General features: G+C 36.8%; 2 protein-coding genes and 1 non-coding gene across 4 annotated transcripts; all 3 read left to right on the top strand.

Moving 5' to 3' along the window:
* The first annotated feature begins 1116 nt into the window (after positions 1–1116).
* On the top strand, positions 1117–9292 carry LOC149679475 (uncharacterized). 2 transcript variants are annotated; one of them, XM_089835236.1, is made up of 7 exons: positions 1117–1595; positions 1673–1747; positions 1934–2040; positions 8035–8116; positions 8186–8290; positions 8614–8745; positions 8824–9292. In XM_089835236.1, the coding sequence occupies exons 4-7, from the start codon at positions 8078–8080 to the stop codon at positions 9283–9285; spliced, it is 738 nt and encodes a 245-aa protein (XP_089691362.1). In that variant the 5' UTR covers positions 1117–1595; positions 1673–1747; positions 1934–2040; positions 8035–8077; the 3' UTR covers positions 9286–9292. The 2 variants fall into 2 exon arrangements, with proteins under 2 accessions (XP_089691362.1, XP_089691361.1); XM_089835235.1 differs by lacking the exon at positions 1934–2040 and having other exon boundaries at positions 1119–1595.
* On the top strand, positions 9292–14337 carry LOC149679474 (uncharacterized). The gene is made up of 4 exons (XM_089835237.1): positions 9292–9730; positions 12331–12719; positions 12779–13283; positions 13342–14337. The coding sequence occupies exons 1-2, from the start codon at positions 9496–9498 to the stop codon at positions 12396–12398; spliced, it is 303 nt and encodes a 100-aa protein (XP_089691363.1). The 5' UTR covers positions 9292–9495; the 3' UTR covers positions 12399–12719; positions 12779–13283; positions 13342–14337.
* Positions 14338–20805: 6468 nt separating this feature from the next.
* On the top strand, positions 20806–20878 carry TRNAV-UAC (transfer RNA valine (anticodon UAC)). Its single transcript has one exon. It is a non-coding gene; the product is annotated as a tRNA-Val (tRNA).
* Positions 20879–21962: the final 1084 nt, after the last annotated feature.

Here is a 21962-nt window from a genome sequence, read left to right as displayed (position 1 = left end):
GAGAAACTTCGTCTGCTTATATTTTGACTCCACCCACAAATTCTGCATATATCGACTTCTAGAAATCGAAAATGTCATTCTTATCTCTATTTTCGTGGTTAAATAATTTTTTTGGAAATTACGCCAGTGGTAACAAAGCAAAGTGGACAACAATGCGAAATAACTCCCGATTTAGTGGAATTAAGCTTTAAAGTCAAGAATACAAATAATTCATGTTTCTTTTTTGAGTATCTAGTTTCTTTCTTTGTACTAACGTAGCAAATACCACTCCTCGACTACTTGTTTTGATGGGAGTCGCTTATTTGTGGGTGGAGTCAAAATATAAGCAGACGAATTTTCTCAATAAAGTATGGGAGGATGGGTAATGAATTTGCTACGTTCAACGTTCTTCTTACAGAAATCCGTTTTTGGAAATATATATATTTGACTTCAACAATGTAAAATTTAACATTAGAAATTAAATGAAAAATGTAAGGTGGTGAAAAACCACTCAGATGTGATCAGTGTGACTACGCTGGCAGCTGCAAGTATAGTTTGGTTTAACTCTAATGGCCGCCACGCCCACGACACTTATTTTGGATCATATTAAGAAATTTTAAAATAGAGATGGCGCTGCAAACCGTGGCAAAAGAATGTTGCCCTAACGCGACGTATTATTAATTCAAAACCAAGGCTTCTGACAGGACTCTATACGCGCCGAGGATTGAGAGGTAAAGTAGCAAACAGCGCCTCTAGCGGATTGAATTGAAAACTCTTGGCGGGAAATTCGCGAATGTTAGATTGGCAATTTAAAGATGGGGAGCGTAAAATACGTCGGATTTTTAGCATTAGAAGGTTTACAAAATTATTTTAGGGATTCTACTCTTCGAATAGTCTAAAATCTAATAAAAAATGAATATATTTTTAACGTAAACAGATACTAGTAATAAAAACGAAATACCGTAGTCACTGGAGAGTGTACAAGGGAAACTTCTGTAACCAAGCAAGTTTATGATATTACCATCTATGTAAGTGTTCGAATTAAATAAATATGTTTAGGCTGTGAGTTAATTAAATTAACTAGCAAGTGATTCTAGACAGACACATTTTTGAGATTAACTGTACTGTATTTGGGAATTTGGGTGCTGGGATTAGATAAGTCTAAAAAGTTACTTTTTCTCTTTAAGCGCGTTAATCCATTCATTTATTTTAACGCAATGAATTCTAGAATTTCGAAAACTGTTAAAATTTCACCCTTTCTGGGAAATTTCAGTAATAATTCCTACAACTAACTACACAACAAGCCTATGGCTTCATTCACAGACGCGGTCATTTTCCCGCCAATTTGTTCTTCTAAAATCCGCTAGGTGGCGAACACGGCGCCTCGCTCGGCGCGTATACTACATGAAATTAGCGATTATTTGTTTTACATACATATAAAGAAAAAATAAAGTTTTAGTTGAGTCTCTGAACCGGTTATAGCAATTTCTGCTTCGTTGGTTTGGTGCTACTTTTGGTTTAGAAATATTTCGCTTTTTCTGGCAGATTGACGTCGGTAAAATAAAGTTGTCATAAAGTCAGACATTTCCGCAATGAGTTTAATAAGTCTTCAAGGGGTACTTGAACAATTATTGAACTAATCCATGGTTTACACGGAAATTTTAAATTTCAAAAAACTGGAATTTGTTTTTAGGAAACTGAGGAGGAGGATGATTGCAACTATGATTGCATAAGCAAAGATGATCAAATCAAGGAACTAAAAGCCTAGGTAAGAATCAGCGTGGGAAATAAGGCGGTGGCACAGGGCAAATGACCAGTTTAAAAATTGCCTGGACCAGTTTAAAAATTAAATCGGAGGGGGGTCAGTGGTCCACAGGACCACTAAGAAAATTCAAGGGTTTCCAGAGTTCAGACATTAGCTAATATATATTAATTATCCACTTCTTCAATTTAGCAGACGACGCGCCCTGGTCAGTGGTCATGGACCAGTTTATTTATTCCAGGCCAGAGGGGTCGCTGGCCCAATGTCCAGTTTAAAAAAAATCCTTATTTCCCACCCTGGTAAGAATAGAGCTATTTCAGTTGGGGGAAAAATTTCGTCTGCTACGAAAATTGGGCCTGCCTTTGAGTGTAGAGCGGCCATTTTATGAGGGTTTTCTCTATGGGCAAATAGCATTGGTGACGTAGCCATTACCCCCTCTGAAATAGCTCTATAGAGTGCTGTCAGAAGCGCCTGTGTGACGTCACCCATGCTGTTTTCCCATAAAGAAAAAACGGTAACCGTCATGGCCGCCCATTGCTAAAGGCAGACTCGTGACGTTTAACCTTGGATCTGACGTCACAACTGACAGCACTCTATAGGGTAATTTCGGTTGAGAGGGGGAGTGAACTGTGTATCCCCTACGTTAGGGGCAACTTTGTACTAGAGAATACTATTTGCCCCCGAAAGGGAAGGGGAGGGGGATATCACTAAGGTAAGAGATAGAGGGTTATGACGTTGCCGTATATGGGAAAGAAATTACTCTATAGGGAGCTAACAGTTCCCTTACCCAAAAATAGACCTCCAATTATGCCTAAAATTAGTCCAATATAGACCTGCTATTTATTTATATTTCACGTTGACCATTTACGTAAAAATTACGTGACTTACACTTGATTGTCATTTGTGATAAGAGTCATATTATCACTCGTTATAAACCTGTGTGACACCTGATCACTCATTTTTCACTAAACATACGTGACACATAATCACCCGTTATTGACCCAAGAGACAGCCAACATGAGTGAAAAATTATCACCCATTATTGACCCAAAACACCCGACATAAGTGACACATTATCACCCATTATTGACCCAAAAGACACCCGACATACGTGACCCGAGATGTAAAATAATCACCCGAGATGACAGATAATTAATCACCCGTTATTGACCCGAGATGACAGATAATTAATCACCCGTTTTTGACCCTAGATGACAGATAATTAATCACCCGTTATTGACCCGAGATGACAGATAATTAATCACCCGTTATTGACCCGAGATGACAGATAATTAATCACCCGTTATTGACCCTAGATGACAGATAATTAATCACCCGTTATTGACCCAAAAGCCACCCGACTCGAGGTGACAAATAATCACCCGTTATTGACCAAAAAGCCACTCGACATGAGTGACAAATAATCATCCTCTATTGACCCAAAAGACATGAGTGACACATTATCACCCGTTATTGACCCAAAAGCCACCCGACATGACAAATAATCACCCGTTATTGACCCAAAAGCCACCCGACATGAGTGACAAATAATCACCCGCTATGGACCCAAAGCCACCCGACATGAGTCACAAATAATCAACCGTTGTTGAGCCAAAAGACACCCGACATACGTGACAAATAATCACCCGTTATTGACCCAAAAGACACCCGACATGAGTGACACATTATCACCCGTTATTGACCCGAGATGACAAATTATCACCCGTTATTGACCCGAGATGACAAATAATCACCCGTTATTGACCCGAGATGACAAATTATCACCCGTTATTGACCCGAGATGACAAATTATCACCCGTTATTGACCCGAGATGACAAATAATCACCCGTTATTGACCCGAGATGACAAATAATCACCCTTTATTGACCCGAGATGACAAATAATCACTCGTTATTGACCCGAGATGACAAATAATCACCCGTTATTGACCCGAGATGACAAATAATCACCCGTTATTGACCCGAGATGACAAATAATCACCCGTTATTGACCCGAGATGACAAATAATCACCCGTTATTGACCCGAGATGACAAATAATCACCCGTTATTGACCCGAAATGACAAATAATCACCCGTTATTGACCCGAGATGACAAATAATCACCCGTTATTGACCCGAGATGACAAATAATCACCCGTTATTGACCCGAGATGACAAATAATCACCCGTTATTGACCCGAGATGACAAATAATCACCCGTTATTGGCCTGAGATCCCAAATAATCACCCGTTATTGACCCGAGATGACAAATAATCACCCGTTATTGACCCGAGATGACAAATTATCACCCGTTATTTACCCGAGATGACAAATAATCACCCGTTATTGACCCGAGATGACAAATAATCACCCGTTATTGACCCGAGATGGCAAATAATCACCCGTTATTGACCCGAGATGACAAATAATCACCCGTTATTGACCCGAGATGACAAATAATCACCCGTTATTGACCCGAGATGACAAATAATCACCCGTTATTGACCCGAAATGACAAATAATCACCCGTTATTGACCCGAGATGACAAATAATCACCCCTGTATTAACCCGAGATGACAAATAATCACCCGTTATTCCCCTGAGATCCCAAATAATCACCCGTTATTGACCCGAAATGACAAATAATCACCCGTTATTGACCCGAGATGACAAATAATCACCCGTTATTGGCCTGAGATCCCAAATAATCACCCGTTATTGACCCGAAATGACAAATAATCACCCGTTATTGACCCGAGATGACAAATAATCACCCGTTATTGACCCGAGATGACAAATTATCACCCGTTATTTACCCGAGATGACAAATAATCACCCGTTATTGACCCGAGATGACAAATAATCACCCGTTATTGACCCGAGATGACAAATAACCACTCTTTATTGACCCGAGATGACAAATAATCACCGGTTATTGACCCGAGATGACAAATAATCACCCGTTATTGACCCGAAATGACAAATAATCACCCGTTATTGACCCGAGATGGCAAATAATCACCCGTTATTGACCCGAGATGACAAATAATCACCCGTTATTGACCCGAGATGACAAATAATCACCCGTTATTGACCCGAGATGACAAATAATCACCCGTTATTGACCCGAAATGACAAATAATCACCCGTTATTGACCCGAGATGACAAATAATCACCCGTTATTGACCCGAGATGACAAATTATCACCCGTTATTTACCCGAGATGACAAATAATCACCCGTTATTGACCCGAGATGACAAATAATCACCCGTTATTGACCCGAGATGACAAATAACCACTCTTTATTGACCCGAGATGACAAATAATCACCGGTTATTGACCCGAGATGACAAATAATCACCCGTTATTGACCCGAAATGACAAATAATCACCCGTTATTGACCCGAGATGGCAAATAATCACCCGTTATTGACCCGAGATGACAAATAATCACCCGTTATTGACCCGAGATGACAAATAATCACCCGTTATTGACCCGAAATGACAAATAATCACCCGTTATTGGCCCGAGATGACAAATAATCACCCGTTATTAACCCGAGATGACAAATAATCACCCGTTATTGGCCTGAGATCCCAAATAATCACCCGTTATTGACCCGAAATGACAAATAATCACCCGTTATTGACCCGAGATGACAAATAATCACCCGTTATTGGCCTGAGATCCCAAATAATCACCCGTTATTGACCCAAAAGCCACCCGAGATGAGTGACAAATAATCACTTGCCATGGACCCGAAAGACACCCGACATGAATGACAAATAATCGCCCGTTATTGACCCAACGTACGTGACAAATTATCTCTTGCAACAGACCTGGGATACACCTGATAAAAGTGACAAATTTTGGCTTGCGATAGACCTGAGATACACCTTAAATAGTTTTTATTATATCACTAGTTTATCTGAAATACACCTAATATAAGTGACACACGAAGGTTCTCCCCCATTCGGCTGTACCCAAAATTCAAATGTCCCATTCAAACGAAACCCGCATGTGGGCGGTTTTCGAAAAATATGGACGGTGTCAAGTGGCTGCACTTAACGATAATTGAACATTGCTTCGATATCCACGATTGATTTAAAAATCCGAGGACGCAATGATCGATTCATTCAATTACGAGATACTGCAGGCTTATCTATCATTATGGGAAATGTAAAATAAGGCATACTACGAAATTGGTCATCTGTTATTATGCTTAAATGATAATTAAAACGAAAAAAATATATTTATTTCTCAGCTTAAAAACTTAATGAAAAAGACTTCTGATCTTATCTTTCATTTTTATTCAAAATCTTTATTATAATACGAATTAAAGGAAGCACTATCATACCAAGATAGGGCCGAATAAATGTCGACACAAATGATATCACCTGTTATTGATCTGAGATAAACCTGAGATAAATGATAATGTATCACTCGCTATTGATCTAAGCAGAAGTTACTTCTGATCTAAGTAATATCACTCGATATTTACCTGAGATACACCCGACATAAATGAAAATTTGTCACCCATTATTTATCTGAGATGCACTAGACATAAATGATAATGTATCACTCGTTAGTGATCCGAGATACACCAGACATAAATGACACTTTGTCACTCGCTACTGATCTGTGATACACCTGTCAAAACTGATGTTTCACTCCTTATTGATCTGAGATACATCTGACATAAGAGATAATTTATCACTCGCTATTCAACTGAGTAACACCAAACATAAATGTTAAAACATTAATTCGTTTAAGTGTGTGACATATATCAGTTACTGAATTTCGGGTGAATATCGAATCTCCAATATTCACTATGGTTTATATATGTTGGTGATTCTTGGATGAATCGCGGACCTCACATTAATTCTTGAATGTTTCTGACGAGTGCAGCTGGTATATCTCTGGTGAAAATTGAATGTGTAATATTCACCAACCTCAGTACATAAATGGTAATTTATCAGTCGCTATTGATCTGAAATACACCTGGCATGAATGATAATTTGTCACCCATTATTTATCTGAGATGCACTTGACATAAATGATAATTTGTCACCCATTATTGATCTGAGATACACCTGACATATATGATAATTTGTCACCCATTATTGATCTGAGATACACCTGGCATGAATGATAATTTGTCACCCATTATTGATCTGAGATACACCTGGCAAGAATGATAATTTGTCACCCATTATTGATCTGAGATACACCTGGCATGAATGATAATTTGTCACCCATTATTGATCTGAAATACACCTGCCATGAATGATAATTTGTCACCCATTATTGATCTGAGATACACCTGACATTTGTCACCCATTATTGATCTGAGATAAACCTGGCATGAATGATAATTTGTCACCCATTATTTATCTGAGATACACCTGACATATATGATAATTTGTCACCCATTATTTATCTGAGATACACTTGACATAAATGATAATTTGTCACCCATTATTTATCTGAGATGCAATTGACATAAATGAAAATGTATCACTTTCTATTAATATGAGATACAAGTGATAATTTATCACTCGCTGTTGATCTGAGATACACCAGACATAAATGATAAACCATTAATTCACGTATATGCAGTTGGTGAATTTCGGGTGAATATCGAATCTTCAATATTCGCTACGTTTCATATAAGTTACTGTTGGTGGTTCTTGGATTCACGAATGTTTGTGATGTGCGCGGCTGGTGTAATTCGGGTGAATATTGAATGTCCAATATTCAACAAGGTGTACATAAACCCAGTGAAGTGTTACTTGTTGTCAGATATTCATCCGACATGCGCTCACTGAGTTCTTAACAAAGAGTATCGACAGAGCCCCGAAGTGATTTTTGGATGTTATTCACCTGATATTGCTATCAGGAACCCTCATTTCATAAAGGCTTTGCCTTGAACGTGACCGATATCCATGGGTATATATAAGTGATGCGAGTGTCACCCATGAATCACCTTGAGTATGAAAAGTCATCTAACGTGACACAAGAGCTGGTATTCACTAATGAAATACTTCTCAAACACAAGTGATAATCATTGACACGTTGTGTCACGTAATATTCACTTGTACTTGGTAACAATCACGTGAAATTCATGTAATATCTACCTATTTATCATGCAATATTTTAGTAATGGAATCTTTTGAACTAACTAAGCATGTTTTTCTAAACTTTGATAGCGAAAGCTACAATGTATTGGGAAACCTTTCTTGTTATATGTTCGTTTTCTTCTGTTTGAAAAGAAATTTTATTTTAGGGAAGCTTTACAATTTCACAAACTCTCGGCACAAAATTCCGAAATGAGTTTAGTAAATCTTCAAAGGGTGGCGATAAAAGAGGTATTTGAGAAATTATTGCAATATTGGCTGTTTAAGGCAAATATAAAATTAGGGAAACTTTGGTTTTAGGAAATGAAGACTGAGGAAGATTGTAATTATGATCTCTTGAGTAAAGATGATCTTATCAATGAAGGGAAAGCCAGGGATGATCGAGTCAGGGAACTGGAAGCCGAGGTATTTTTAACTAGTGTGAAATTAAGCCCAAAAATACGAGACCCTTTTGGTATCGTAGCCCACTTTAAATGTACTGGATGAGTTGTCGAATCTCATGTCCCTTAAAGTAGAACCAAACTGTGGGTGGGTGAATAATTAGGTTTATTTGTGAAAATACCAACAGGATTGGCTCTGATCTAAGGGGATTGGTAACACATCCCTCTTTAGTAACAAAGAAATCCAACTAGGAACTTTGTTCTTTCTTGCTTGCCCCTTTAAAATACGCTCAGCCAATGAAAGTCCAAAGAATATTTACTGTTAAAATGAAATCTTATTTTGTTTAGCGTAATGTTTTAATTTCAAACATGGGAAAAGAGAGAGTGAAAACAACATTTACGATAAATAAACAAATAGACGAAATTGAAAGACTCAATGGGGTCAATAAAGAGTTAGAAAGGAGAATCAAAGATTTGATGGTATGGAACATTTTTCATTTTAATGGTCGATGAGAAAGAGTTACTCCAAAGGTTAAGAGTTGATTGTTTGAAAAATAGGAGAAAAGTGGAATGGATCAATTAGCTAACGACGAATTAGTGAAATCTGAACCCGTTGAAAATGATTCGGGGATTAATGGCCAGGAGTTATCTCTTCCAATTGTGATGCACAGTGTCGAAGCTGTCAATGTCCAAGGCATGCTGGGTAGAGAAGATATTAGTCAAGAATCGCCGGATTCTGAGCCTCAATATGTTGCCAAGGTTGGCAATACAAACAACGAAACTGAAATTATTCCAAAAAAGTCTAAAAATATGGGGTTTATAACGCGAATTACGAATGTATGTGTCCCTAAATTGATATGCAGTGAGAATTCGCCACTTTGTGTGCCTTCGCCGAAGCTCGAGGTCGAAAACCAATTGAAAATGCCTCTCGACACAACGACGGAAAGTGATTCGTCACGAGAACCTCTTGAGAACAATAATACAATTATCGATTCTTATCGTAAATCACAAAGTGTTTGAACAGAGGGAGAAACTGACGAAAGAACAACTCGATCAAAGGAATTGCGGGTTCCTGAATTGAATGTTGAAGTCGAAAAACACTTGGATCTTTCTCTTGGCGCAAATGTCGAAAGCGATTCACTAGAATTAGCCGTAGAAAACGATCTCGATGATAACCAATCCAGAATAACCTTGACAGGTGCGAAGAAAACTGATAGACAAAATCGAACTATGGTACTGTGTTTGCCAAAACTGAAGTGTGTTGATCCAAGGTCACCGAGTGTGCCAGCGTATGTTCCTAAACCAAAACGTAGCCCAAATGAACTGTCAGAATTGACCTCCGTCTCTATGGAATTCAATTTACCCGAAGTTCCGATTGAAGTCGGAAATAATAGTTCGGTGTCCAACTCGGAGACATTTCAAGAAATCGCTCCAAAGAATTCCGAATCGCGTTGTTCGGAAATTGGTAAGTCATTTTATACTTTAATAATATGAGTGCCTAGTGTTTGGTTTCTTATTCCTACCCCCAATGGGGGAAATATGCTAATCAATTAATTCCGCCTTCTCGGTGTATAGTCTAATGGCGTTTTCCATTTTACTGCTATATATATATATATTATAATTATCATAATAATAACTTCAAGACCTTTAACGATTTAATTACATTATAAAATTTTTTCATAATAGGTGGCTTTAGAAACTTTCTTTCAATGGAAGAAAATGCTGTTTACATGCTTTAAATGGAGAGTTTCATACTTATATGGAGCTTTATATTATTTTCTTATGCTGGTACTTATTTCGACCAAAAATTCGGATTTTATTTGTTGAGATATTGTTTCTGGTTACGAAGATTTTTGTAACAATAAGTTTTATCTATCGAAGGGATATCCACATCAGTTATTTTTAATTATGTGTCAATTGTACTTTATTTCACATATGTGGAAAATATAACACTAATAAGATCTCGGGGGTACCATTTGCCAGGCAGAGAAACAAAGTGAAAACTAGACATTAGAAAAGAGAGAGAGAGAGGGGGTGCAAGAACGAAATAAATTGGTAACTTGTGTTCAACCAGCATCAATACAACCTTTCTATTTTCGCGCCAAGGTTTCTCTTGCATTTCAGTTGATGTTCGTTCATCTCCTTTTGGTTGATGAGGTCGCTTGCTCATCGGCTAACGCCTTGATCAGCACTGTTTCTTTTCTTTAACACTTGAGTTTTCGTAGAGGCCTTAGCATTACATTTTTTACCTCTCCGAGTGACGATGACGTCACGGAGAGGTATTGCACTGGACGTGTGGGTGTGTGTGTCTGTGTGTGTGTCTGTCACATCCCACGTGACCGCGTTCGCTGTTTGCGTATCGGAGCAAACGTGTTCCCAATTTCCGGACTGCATTGACAGTTCACGGAAATTTGGAAAATTGTGTTTGTTTCCGCGTGCAAACAAATGGTTCTTCCTTTCTATATTACCAGTAGGTAATCTGCGAAATAAAACTGTTCAGATAGACCATAATGATCTCGACAGTGGACGATAAACTAAATAATAATGATCTGGGCAATACTCGACACGTTCACTACATATTTTGAATTGGTTAAATTCTAAATATATTTCAATATAGCTAAAAAGTACTGAGATACTAAATTATACAAAAACGAGTTTTGCTTCGCTTGCCTTGTTCTAAAACTGCGTAGTTCAAACATTGATATTATTGAAATTTTACTTAAAATGGGTAAATATTAGTGCTGTGCGAGTACTCGATAAGAGATTCTCTGAGGCTCGAAAAAGTTTCGAGTATCAAACCAAGGCTCGATAAATACTGTTAGCGCTCATTGGGTAAATTAGATCACAATGCCAGTGAAATTGAGTAGGGTAGTACTAGCTCCTAGTTGGTTCAATAGTGGAAGAAAAAGTAATAAAATACAGTAAAAGGCGCGTTGACTATTATTATTATTGTTATGATTATTTATTTTCTTAAGTTCAGCTTAGTAATTTTTGTTCGGGACTTTGCTCGAAGTGTAACAATGGCTAGAATTGACTTCGGTGAGGAATGAGATTCCGAAGGAGATATTGATGAGGAATTAAGTTTGTTAAATTTAAAGACTAATACCCTCTGGGAATTGTTTAAAGTATAGTTGTCGGTGATCAAAATTACTCTGAATGTCTATTATGACTCTGAGAGCGATAAATTAACATGAAGTGTGGAAATACTAGAAAACCAATTCCCAATTACTCGATAAATACTCGAAACAAACATGAGATTGGTTTTAAAATATTGTATTGTTCCTATGATTTTCAAAGCAATCAACTTAAAAAATAGTGTAAGGTAGATGCTCATGATCTTGGCATTGTTGTACGCATTAAGATCGTCATTTAAAAATTTTTCTATGTTTTGCGAAACCAATCCAGAAGATTAAATGGAACCTGAAACTGCTTTCGGTTCTAATCGCGTGTAGACAGAAAGCAATTTTCTCGAAAATAAAGAACCATACCATATAATATATAATTACAAATTTCACTATCTTAGAACTGATTGTAAGTTCTATTTCTATATAGAACAAAGCAATCAACGCATCAATATGTTACAGGGTAGACCTTAATAACAACGTATAACATTGATGCGTTTTATAATTAAAGATTAAATTAACTATGAAATATTTTTAATTTAAAATAGTGTTTACTTGTTTTCCTAAGCAATCAACATAACGAAAAGGGTAAGGTAAACCTTAATGATGTGGGAAATCGTTGTTTCCAATTAATATGCGAACACAAGCAAACAAAATTTAAATTGAGTATATACATATTGTCATGTTTCTCACGAAGTAATCAACAAAATAAAAATTGCTAAACCCTAATGATGTTGACAACGGATGATGCGCTATAATATTAAAAATGCAAAACCATATTTCTACGTTTTCCCAAAGAAAGGAACGTTTTTAAACATTTTAGATTATCGTTAATTTTGAGGAGTTTTTCTATTGATTAAAAAGACTTATATTTAAATTCTAATTTAATTTCTATATAATATTAACAAATATTAAACTTCGTCGTTTTAAATTATGTTTTCAGAAAGTAATCATGAAAATGAAAACGTTCAATTTCACCTTAGTGATAAGAAAATGCAGGATGCGTTATAAGACAAACAAAACAAACTTAAATATGAGTGGCTTTTGTAAACATGGGTATATTCCTTAATGATCGAAAATTGGGGGATCGAAAAATGTCTTATTTGATCGAAATTAGTTTGATTGAAAATAATTCTGACGGGAGCGCATTTCGTCCCTATTGATCGAAAGTAATTCTGATCGAATAAAAATTATATATATCCCCCTAAAATAATAATATGATAGAAATAGTATACATTTAATCTAAAATGCAAGAGCCTTCATCGACCCGCTTGCGTAATGGATACGGTATTGGATTGCGGATCGGGAGGTTGCTGGTTCGAATCCTCGAAGGTATGTTAAAAATATCAAATATAATTCTTGTTGTTTCTAATCAAGTCATACACTTTCAGATTTGCTATATAGTGACGAAGAACGTTTATTAAATACAATGTGTTGTTTCTAATCAAGTCATACACTTTCAGGTTTGCTATATAGTGACGAAGAAAGTTTATCCGAGGGAAGTTTATATCAAATGTATTTCCTCTTGATTTTGCCTATTACCAAATAAAAGGGTACCTTTTCCAAAATATTTTCATAAGGCAGGTTAGGTTAGGTTAGGTTAGGTTAGGGTTCTGCACTTCTACTCCTTACATGTATTCTTTAGGATTGGTTCGTTTTGTGCTTCCACGCCTTCCGTATGTTCTTTAGTATAGGATTTTATTTTTTTAGCATCGTTATTTTGAAGAAAAACGTATTAAGACCTACTATTTTTAGTATATAAACGCGAGAACCTTTTGAATAAATGGCACTTTTGATAATGAGTTCGAATTATCGCGTTGTGGGTAGTTGTATTTCTTTCGAAGACTATCTTTACACCAAGGACAAAACGTCGAAGAAAAATGTGGAGTACTATAAGTAAGTATAATACATATTCCTAAAACTGTTGGAAGTAATATTAATCTAGAAAATTAAGATGCCGAAGGTGGAGGGCTAGTAATGGCGGATGTCAGGGACGTGCAATAAAAGTTGATGGCAAAGTAGCTAAAAGTGGTAAGGAGCACAATCACGAAGCCGATATTGCAGAAATCCTCAGGCTGACAGTTTCCTCTGAGTTGAAATCGGGAGTTGCTAATTGCCCTACACGTCCAGTGAAGCGAACGTATCATGATGTCATCACAGAAAGCCGTCGAAGCCTTTCTGTTTCCCATGACAAGTCGTTCCTTAGCCATGCTCTGCCTTCGTTTTCGTCAAAGAAAAGCAGCATGTTCAGAGAGAAAGCAAAGTTCATTCCGAAAGACCCAAAGACTCGATCAGATATATTGTTGGAAGGAGATGTTACCTGTTACAATGACCTTCAATTTGTTCTGGTTAACGATGGTGATATAGACCGTATTCTCGTATTCGGCACGGATGAGTCTTTTAGAAGAATGTGCCAATGCCAGCAATTATTCATGGATGGTACATTTCACGTTGCACCGAAGCTTTTTTGTCAATTATACACCAACGGCAAGATGATTCCTTTTGTATATGCGTTGCTTCCGAAGAAAGATACGAGTACTTACTGCTAGTGCTCGGAATCGGATATAAATTATCTAAGATTGTTCACAGAATAACGAGGACAATATATATGAACATATAGATAGACATAAATGAAGTACCCTCGCTATTAGCAAGAATTTTCACATATATCGACAATGTAGAAAACGGTTCTATCCCACTATGTTCATAAACAATATTTATTTGGATAAACACGACCAACCCTTATCTTATTTAGGAGTAAATATAAGGTTCCTTTCAATATTTAATTCCTTGTGCTTCATAAACAAACAAGAAATAAAAACATGAGTTCCTGTAACAGATTTACCTGGATTAAGTATTTATTTGTAAATAAGGCCTATTTTATTGAACAATAAACAATTAGGTTTTATTAGAACGCTTTGGGAAAATTAATCACGAAATTATTCGGAATGTTGATCACCCATTTCATTAAATATTTGGTGTAGGAAGAAGGACAACACGTTATTTTTGGTCGAATAAAGCCGCCAAAGTATGGGTGAAAACATTAGGATAATTCACTAATAATAATTCATGTTCATTTGTAATTAATTGTAAAGGTCATCATTTCAGCTCGTTAAGCCTAGTACCATTTTGTAAAGAAGTTGCCGTATATATAATTGCTCGACACACAGGAGTGCAGTCACCAATCAGTGGACCATTAAGTTTTATCGCTTTTGCTAGAAGGTTGACTGATTGCTTGTAGAAAAAGCATTTCTCTAGCGAAATCTATATCTATGTAAGTGAAAATTCAGATGATCAACGCCCAGTCCCAACCACTTTAACCAAAAGGCTGAAATTTTGAAAGGGGTTACTCTTAAATAGTAGGCACGCACTAAGATATGTTTCTTTGATCCGTGGTCATCTTGACAATGGCGGCCATTGATGTAAAACATATTATTTTTTTAAATTTTAAATATTTCACTAGAATTTAGCCAACTGGTTACCTACGTCCTATAGACGCGTTTTATGGTCTTTGTGGTTCAATTTACCACCATATTTTCAAAATGGAGGGCTGAAACGTAACAAAAATGTACTGACGTCAATGCTTGGTCCTTTGCTGCTACTTATATGCAAAATGGAGTTGGACTTAACGCGCGGAACAGCAATGATAAACACTAATTTTAAGGTAACGAGTACGTGTCCGCGAGTTGTAATGTATTATGACGCATATTTTAACCGTTTTTCAAAATAACTCATTGTCTTCCTTCACTATCCCATTAAGAATTGGTGCCTTTATCGCAAGTACCTGCCCAAATATTGAGTATGCGCTGCTTGTTTTCTTATCTTTAATGGATCAAAACAGTCTTCAAAACTATAGGTGTCCGAGCATACCGATCCGATCCGATACATTCCCCAATGTTGCGTAAGATACTATGTAAAAACGTTACTACACAGGAACATCCTTTGCCAATACAACAATTTATTTGCCGGTACATAATATTAAGATTAAGCATACATAACTACGTCCACCACGATTTCAGACACATCATTGCGGAAATAGTGTCAGGTTTCAATGAACCTCGTTTTGGAGCAACTAGATTTGTTCCTCCGGAAAAAATTCTTTCGGCGGCAACCGATGAGCCTTGAATACAAAGATAATCTCTGGCCATTTTACTGACGGTGGGGTAGTTCATTTCATTTGCCTAGATGAAATATGAAAATATACATTTGTTTAATGGTCACTACAAGCCAATTTCACCTGAAATTACCAGAAACTAGCTTTGTCGCAATTACAAGTCTGTAGTATTTCACCACCCAAGTTCCCCTGTACTTATAATTGAGGGTTGAGAAACATACCACATACCTTCCACCATTGAAGAATGTTTGTTTGAGGTGGGAGAAGGTCGTCTTTAAAATATTTAAGTAGCTCCGCCCCTTGTACGAGTCTCTTGGGACGTTTCGGATACACGGAATATAAATCATCCATGCCCTCTGTTACCGCGCTCTCCATTGGTTCGCTCCTCGAGTCATAATACTCGTTGTAAACGTTCAGTACAGTATCTTTAATTTGTTTTAATTTGGTCTTATTGTAATTGGCTTTGAAGAAATCCAGCTTTAACGTTGGATCTAAAACTATAGCAAATTACAATTTTATTGTAGGTAGACACAACATGAAGAAGATTAATATTGCGTAATGAACTTTTTGTCATGCTAAATAATTGCAGAAACGTTATGAAACTATTGATCTCAAATAATAAAGACGTATATAGGCAGTAGAATATGTATAAGCTTTATGAACCCATAAGTGGTCGAACAAGCAGCTTCATTTCTCACCTACTGCGATCCAGGTCGCTGCCGTATTCGACAACTCTTCGTAATTCAATAATTTTTTTTGGGCCAATATACAAGCTTCTTTTACCGGACCATTACTATCCTCAATTGCCGACTCTAGTTTCTTCAATAGCCAGTGATATATTGGCATGAGGAGTGAAATGGTTGGATATTTCGCTGCAGATATTCGCTGAGTTGCTTCTGTGAAATTCTTTAAGATCAAAAATATTCATTGTTTTTTAAACCAATTATTTCTCGCAGTAATGTAAAAAAGTCATGTATGTTACTTTTAACACATTCACGAAGTATTCAATGTTTTCCCATTCCGTTTCTGTCATATGAAACGTTTCGAGGTCGTTGTCAGTTTGTGTTAGCGTCTGAAGCGACTGAAATAGAAAAAATAACATTTGTCTAGTTTAAAGCAGGACTAGACCATAACATTTCAAGTTACTGCGTTTAAACGTAGTGCCCTTTCTAGCATGAAAGCAGTTGAATTCCACCTTGTTTTGACGTCAAGTACCATTTTAACATCACCCAAACCATTATTACTGACGTAATGATTCCTCTTTAAGATTGGATAATCGAATCTTCAAAACCGTAGCTCGAATCTATTTATAAAAACGACTTAATGGGTAGTGTTGGACATATTTTTTAAATCCCTGTATATTTGGCCTAAATTGAATAATTTTAATACCTACGTAACATATAGTAATATGTTACATAAATATCTAATTTCAATTTACCATAGACCAAATATGCACGGTTTCTAAATTTTGTCCATTTGGTCTCAAACCAACAGACCATTAGAACGATGGTAGAATTAATGGATAAAATGTCCTAACTAAGTGCATTTTTAAATGGAAAAGACCTTAATAAATGTTAAATGATAGTAATGCAGGTTTAATTTATTAATTAAAATAGTTTATTAACTAACTGTACAGCATGATAGCTACATGTCAACTGAAGTTAAAATCAATGCTCTGGCCCTCAGGTTATCTCCTAGGGTCAGAGGTCAAGTTACGTTAACGATTCCTATTGGTCGGTCAAGGGGTGACCCTTGACCTCATTATAACAATAAATCAATTCCACAACAAAACATCTGCCTTGAGCCCTTCATTGTACAAGAGACAATGCAATAGTAGGCTACTCCTTTCAAGAAGGGCACTTGTTCATTCACAATAAATTCCATGACAGTTCATTAAGCCTAAACGATTGGCACCTGTATTTACCTTTGCAACACTGGTACCAATTGTATTAGCATTAGTGCTGATAAGGGATTCGTCATCCGGTCCATAATCGACTTCGCTATCGTGCTTTGGTGTTGTTTTAAGATGATCAAGTATAGCACATAGAGATAAGTGTATAACATGCGCCACGCACCGAATGCGATGTCCGCCGTTGAATCTGAGCCCTAAAGTATCACTTCGTTTTTCTAGCTCTTTGGTGAATGTCTCGTTGTTCGAGGCATTATCCATTGTAATTGCCAATATCTATACGGTGCGACGTCAGTAAATTTATTCAATAAACCGGATGTCCATGTAACGTCACACAATAAGCAAACCTATGTACGATTGTACAGAGAAACATGTTCGTTGGCCATTGAGGACAATGATAGACATGCCCAGTCAGCAATGTTTGATGAAGCTTGAGTTTCCCGAATGAGAGATTAGGAGAACGAAGCTTTTCCTACATTGCCTCTTCGCATTTCTATTATTGAATTCAATGGTTGGCGGAACATTATGGAAGCATTTTAAGAATGTGCTTATTGCGTGCCAGTGTTCATTTAGATCCAAATAGACGGAATAACATTTGGTGTTAAAGGTTATTCATGCTCATATGACGAAACATTGGTGCTACTTTCTTCCTTTGAAGTGTGGTACATACATAATGTTAGTCACATTACGTGAGATAGTCGTACAATGAAAGGTGTGAAAAAGAAAATTCCTTCATCTAAGGAGTACCCAAAAACACAATTGTCTTGCCTGGTCCTAATCTAAAGTAGGGTTGGTCTGGAAAAAATTATCCCTGGACGGACTTGTACAATAGAGATAGACCCCGGTGTGCCGTTGAGTTCACAGATTCTTATAGCGCAGTGACCGCTAAGGAAACCTATTTCATCTAATATTATTTAATATTATAGCTTGGTGATTAGGGCAAATGGTGTAAATTTGAAATGCTCATTATTTTATAAACTTCATCGAATGTATAAAAAAAACCTTATTTAGACGTTTTCCTTTACCGTAAGCGACAAATTATATTGATGTGTAAAGGAAAGACTTCGGTGCGCGTCTTCTGCGCAAGACAAGCACAGAAAACTCTGGTTAAATGTTTCCAGTCTAACGGAACTTAGATCTCTGCACTTTGTACGTAGGTTTAAAAGACAACATCAAACAATATTCGTACCCTTGTAACCTTTCGATCATTGACTAGTTCTAAAAATCTTTCACAAATGTTTAACCCCGTATGGCACGTGGGAAAATAAATAAATCCGAGAAGTGTGTTATGCAGAGTCCATATGTCCGAGATCCAATGCGCCGTTACGCCCATAAATGGAATGCGATTTGGCGAAGTCCAGCAATCCATAGTGAACGATATTTGACTGGAAACATTCTGCTTAAAATTGGGTCAATTATGTATTTATGTTATAAAATAAATAATAAGCGACGGTGGTCTAAATCTAAAGAGACACTATGCATTTATAACACTATGCTGCTCGTTTGTTTCTTCAGAGGGAACACGTTCAAATACACGAGCATTTCGTTACATTGTTATGGAAACATGGCGCATAGCTTTAATAACTCCTTACCTGAAAACCAAGCGCAACTTTAACTACTTCTTCTTTGTGTAATTTCAAGAGTTCAGACTTGATGGTTTTAGCGCTTAGATTGAGGCTGTCGGCCACAACAGAACAGTTTGGATTGATGGAATGCAACAACGCTTGAAAATTGGGATCCTCCGCGACATCAAAAGGTTTATCTGTTGATACTATCCACTTTAACAACTTCATTTTAGAATCATCAATAAACTTTGGATCTATCTACAAAAATCATTGAAAATATCGGCATTAAATTTTGATAAAAAGCTTTGCAAGTTAAATATGGCCCCTTTGTTTCTTGTCTAGCCTTTACACCTAAAACAAACGAGGTAGAACTAGACCCTAAGTGATTGGCGTTAATGAACTTTTGCTGGGGACTGCTGATTGCTAAGAGACTAATTGGATTTGGGATACTGTTTCTAAGAGCCTGGATCGCATTACCAACTTTGACGGTAAACCAGTTCCATTACGCTGTAATTTTTTGACAGACGTCATTCTTCACTTTCAATGACTGCCGACGAAACCCCAGAGTGAAACAAAGCTTTAAAGGGGTTCCGTCCGAGGGGATAACAATTACCGGTACTGACAAGCTAAGGTTCTTAGCATTATAAACTTTACATTAACTTGTTGCGGGCCTCCTAATTGCATTAGTTTTCAAAATATTTACCGTTGTTGTTCTTCTGTTAGTAGATAGTTTTTCTGGATGTTTCTTTTCTATGTGGTACCATAAATTGCCAGTGCTTATATTCGCTCGTGACCCTTGTGTATAAGAAGCCCTACATACCAAAGACATTAGAACACCGAAGGCTTTTTAGAGCTTGATCGTAACATATTCACATACGTGTCGCAATATTAGCACTTAGCCACTTGTTTCGAAACACCATCCGCAGCCGTTTCAACACAGTAATGATTCCATACAACGCTTCGAGTATGCGGCACGGTACTTGATGGCTGTGCCTCCGCCATGGTAGAAATGAAACCCGCGCCCGATATCAACGTAACGCTCCGCCTATACACTAGCAGTCAATAACGATCAAACTGAACCGAACACGCCGCGCTTTCAAATGTGAATAATATTAAAGAAATAGTTTTGTTTGACGTTTCGTGTATGTAGAAATGACAGCAGCATGTGTAAAAAACTACAAAGTTTAAATGGTTTTTTACTCATAAAATCAACTGGCCTATTTTTCGCTGCAGATACTTTTCTTTTTAAACAATTGTCGTTTTTTAAAGAAAGCAATTCATTACTTCTAATAAAAAGTAATGGTTTTCTTTATCCATAAACAATTATGGAGTTTAAAACCCTGAATACCACTACACCAGAACAAACTGTAGGTATGACAAACAAAGGTTGTGTAAAAGTGAACATTTGCACAGAACTAATTTATGCTCGAACAAATTGATCTAAACGTTAATGAAGATAGGCTTCTTCACATGAGTAAGTGTAATAACGATTTCGAAATCTTTATTCTACAGGGCCGGTAGGCCCTTGTAGATATGACTTGATACTCTTTTGTAACGTTAAAGCAAAATTCACATGCTTTTACCAATTTTCCTATGGAGATTAACATGGGGATATTTAACCACCTCTAACTGAAAAACTAGAGCGAAGTTACTTTTCGGAACACTCTTAATTTAACAATTAAGTATTCAGGGTGTGCGATCGGCTAGTCTAATCAGAAACAATTAAGTCTAAGTATGTTAATTTTAGTTAATTACAGAAGTACTTGTTTCGACCATCGTGATTGGACATAATAATAATGCTAGAGCTCTTCGAAAACTAAAAACAACCAAGTATCTATGGTGTAGTGGTTATCACGTCCGCTTTACACTCGGAAGGTCCCAGGTTCGAGCCCTGGTAGATACATGACTTGACTATCGTTATTGGACACAATAATAAGCTAGATCTCTTCGAAAACTCAGAATAACCAAGTATTCATTGTGTAGTGGTTATCACGTCCGCTTTACATGCGGAAGGTCCCGGGTTCGAGCCCTGGTAGATACATGTTTTGACCATCGTGATTGGACATAATAATAAGCTAGATCTCTTAGGAATCTCAGTATTACCAGGTATGTGTAGTGTAGTGGTTATCTCGTCCGCCTAACACGCGGAAGGTGCAACGTTCGGGCCCTGCTAGATGCATGTTTTGACCATCGTAATTGGACATAATAATAAGCGGTAAAGAAAACATAATTACTCAAAATTTAATTACATTAAGACTGAAGCGACAGATATTATATAAAAACGTCTTGGTTTGGACCAAGGCCGAAAAAACAAACGATATGTGTGAGGTTTATCAATTGACTGAAGTATCAGATATTGAAATTTTTTCTAGTTATTTTTATACACTCAATCCTTAATCAATATTTAATTCAATCAAGTGATTTTACTGTTAATCGACCTAGTCCCTCTAAATTGATTGGAAAAAATTACATATCTACGCTTTTTCAAGAACAATTACATTTTCCGAAAACATTTTATCATGAAATTAATTTATCATGTTGAGGATACAGTATTGAATATTTGAAATGTTCTACTGGATGTCTAAAAAAAGCAAGCGAACTTTGGCATAACTCGAATGGAAAATGTAAATATTTGATCGTGGATGCCAAACAAGGGTGTTGCGCGAATTTATACATTTAATTTCGTATATCGAAATGCTACATTTCTATTGTCGCCTCTTTGATGGTAATGTTGCACTGGAACTTCCTTTTCCGTACTTAAGAATTTCTTGGTCATAACTCAGTCTATGGTAATATTGGCTGAGTGTGTTGCGACGGCTCAGATGACCCATACACTGAAACCACTGGTGATTATAAAATGCCATATATTTTGAAAATAGAGGAAGGGAGGGGGTGTCGGAGTTAAATGTGACCTTCTTGGCATAACTAGTAATGAATGATGTGTTTAACCATATTATTTCCGCGGGAAATGAATATAACAAGTCTGA

The sequence above is a fragment of the Phalangium opilio genome, unplaced genomic scaffold (genome assembly GCF_054372755.1).
Source record: "Phalangium opilio isolate 3A_F unplaced genomic scaffold, DU_Popi_V2 ptg000041l_1, whole genome shotgun sequence".
NCBI lineage: Eukaryota > Metazoa > Arthropoda > Arachnida > Opiliones > Phalangiidae > Phalangium > Phalangium opilio.
This window is presented reverse-complemented; position numbering and strand designations above follow the sequence as displayed.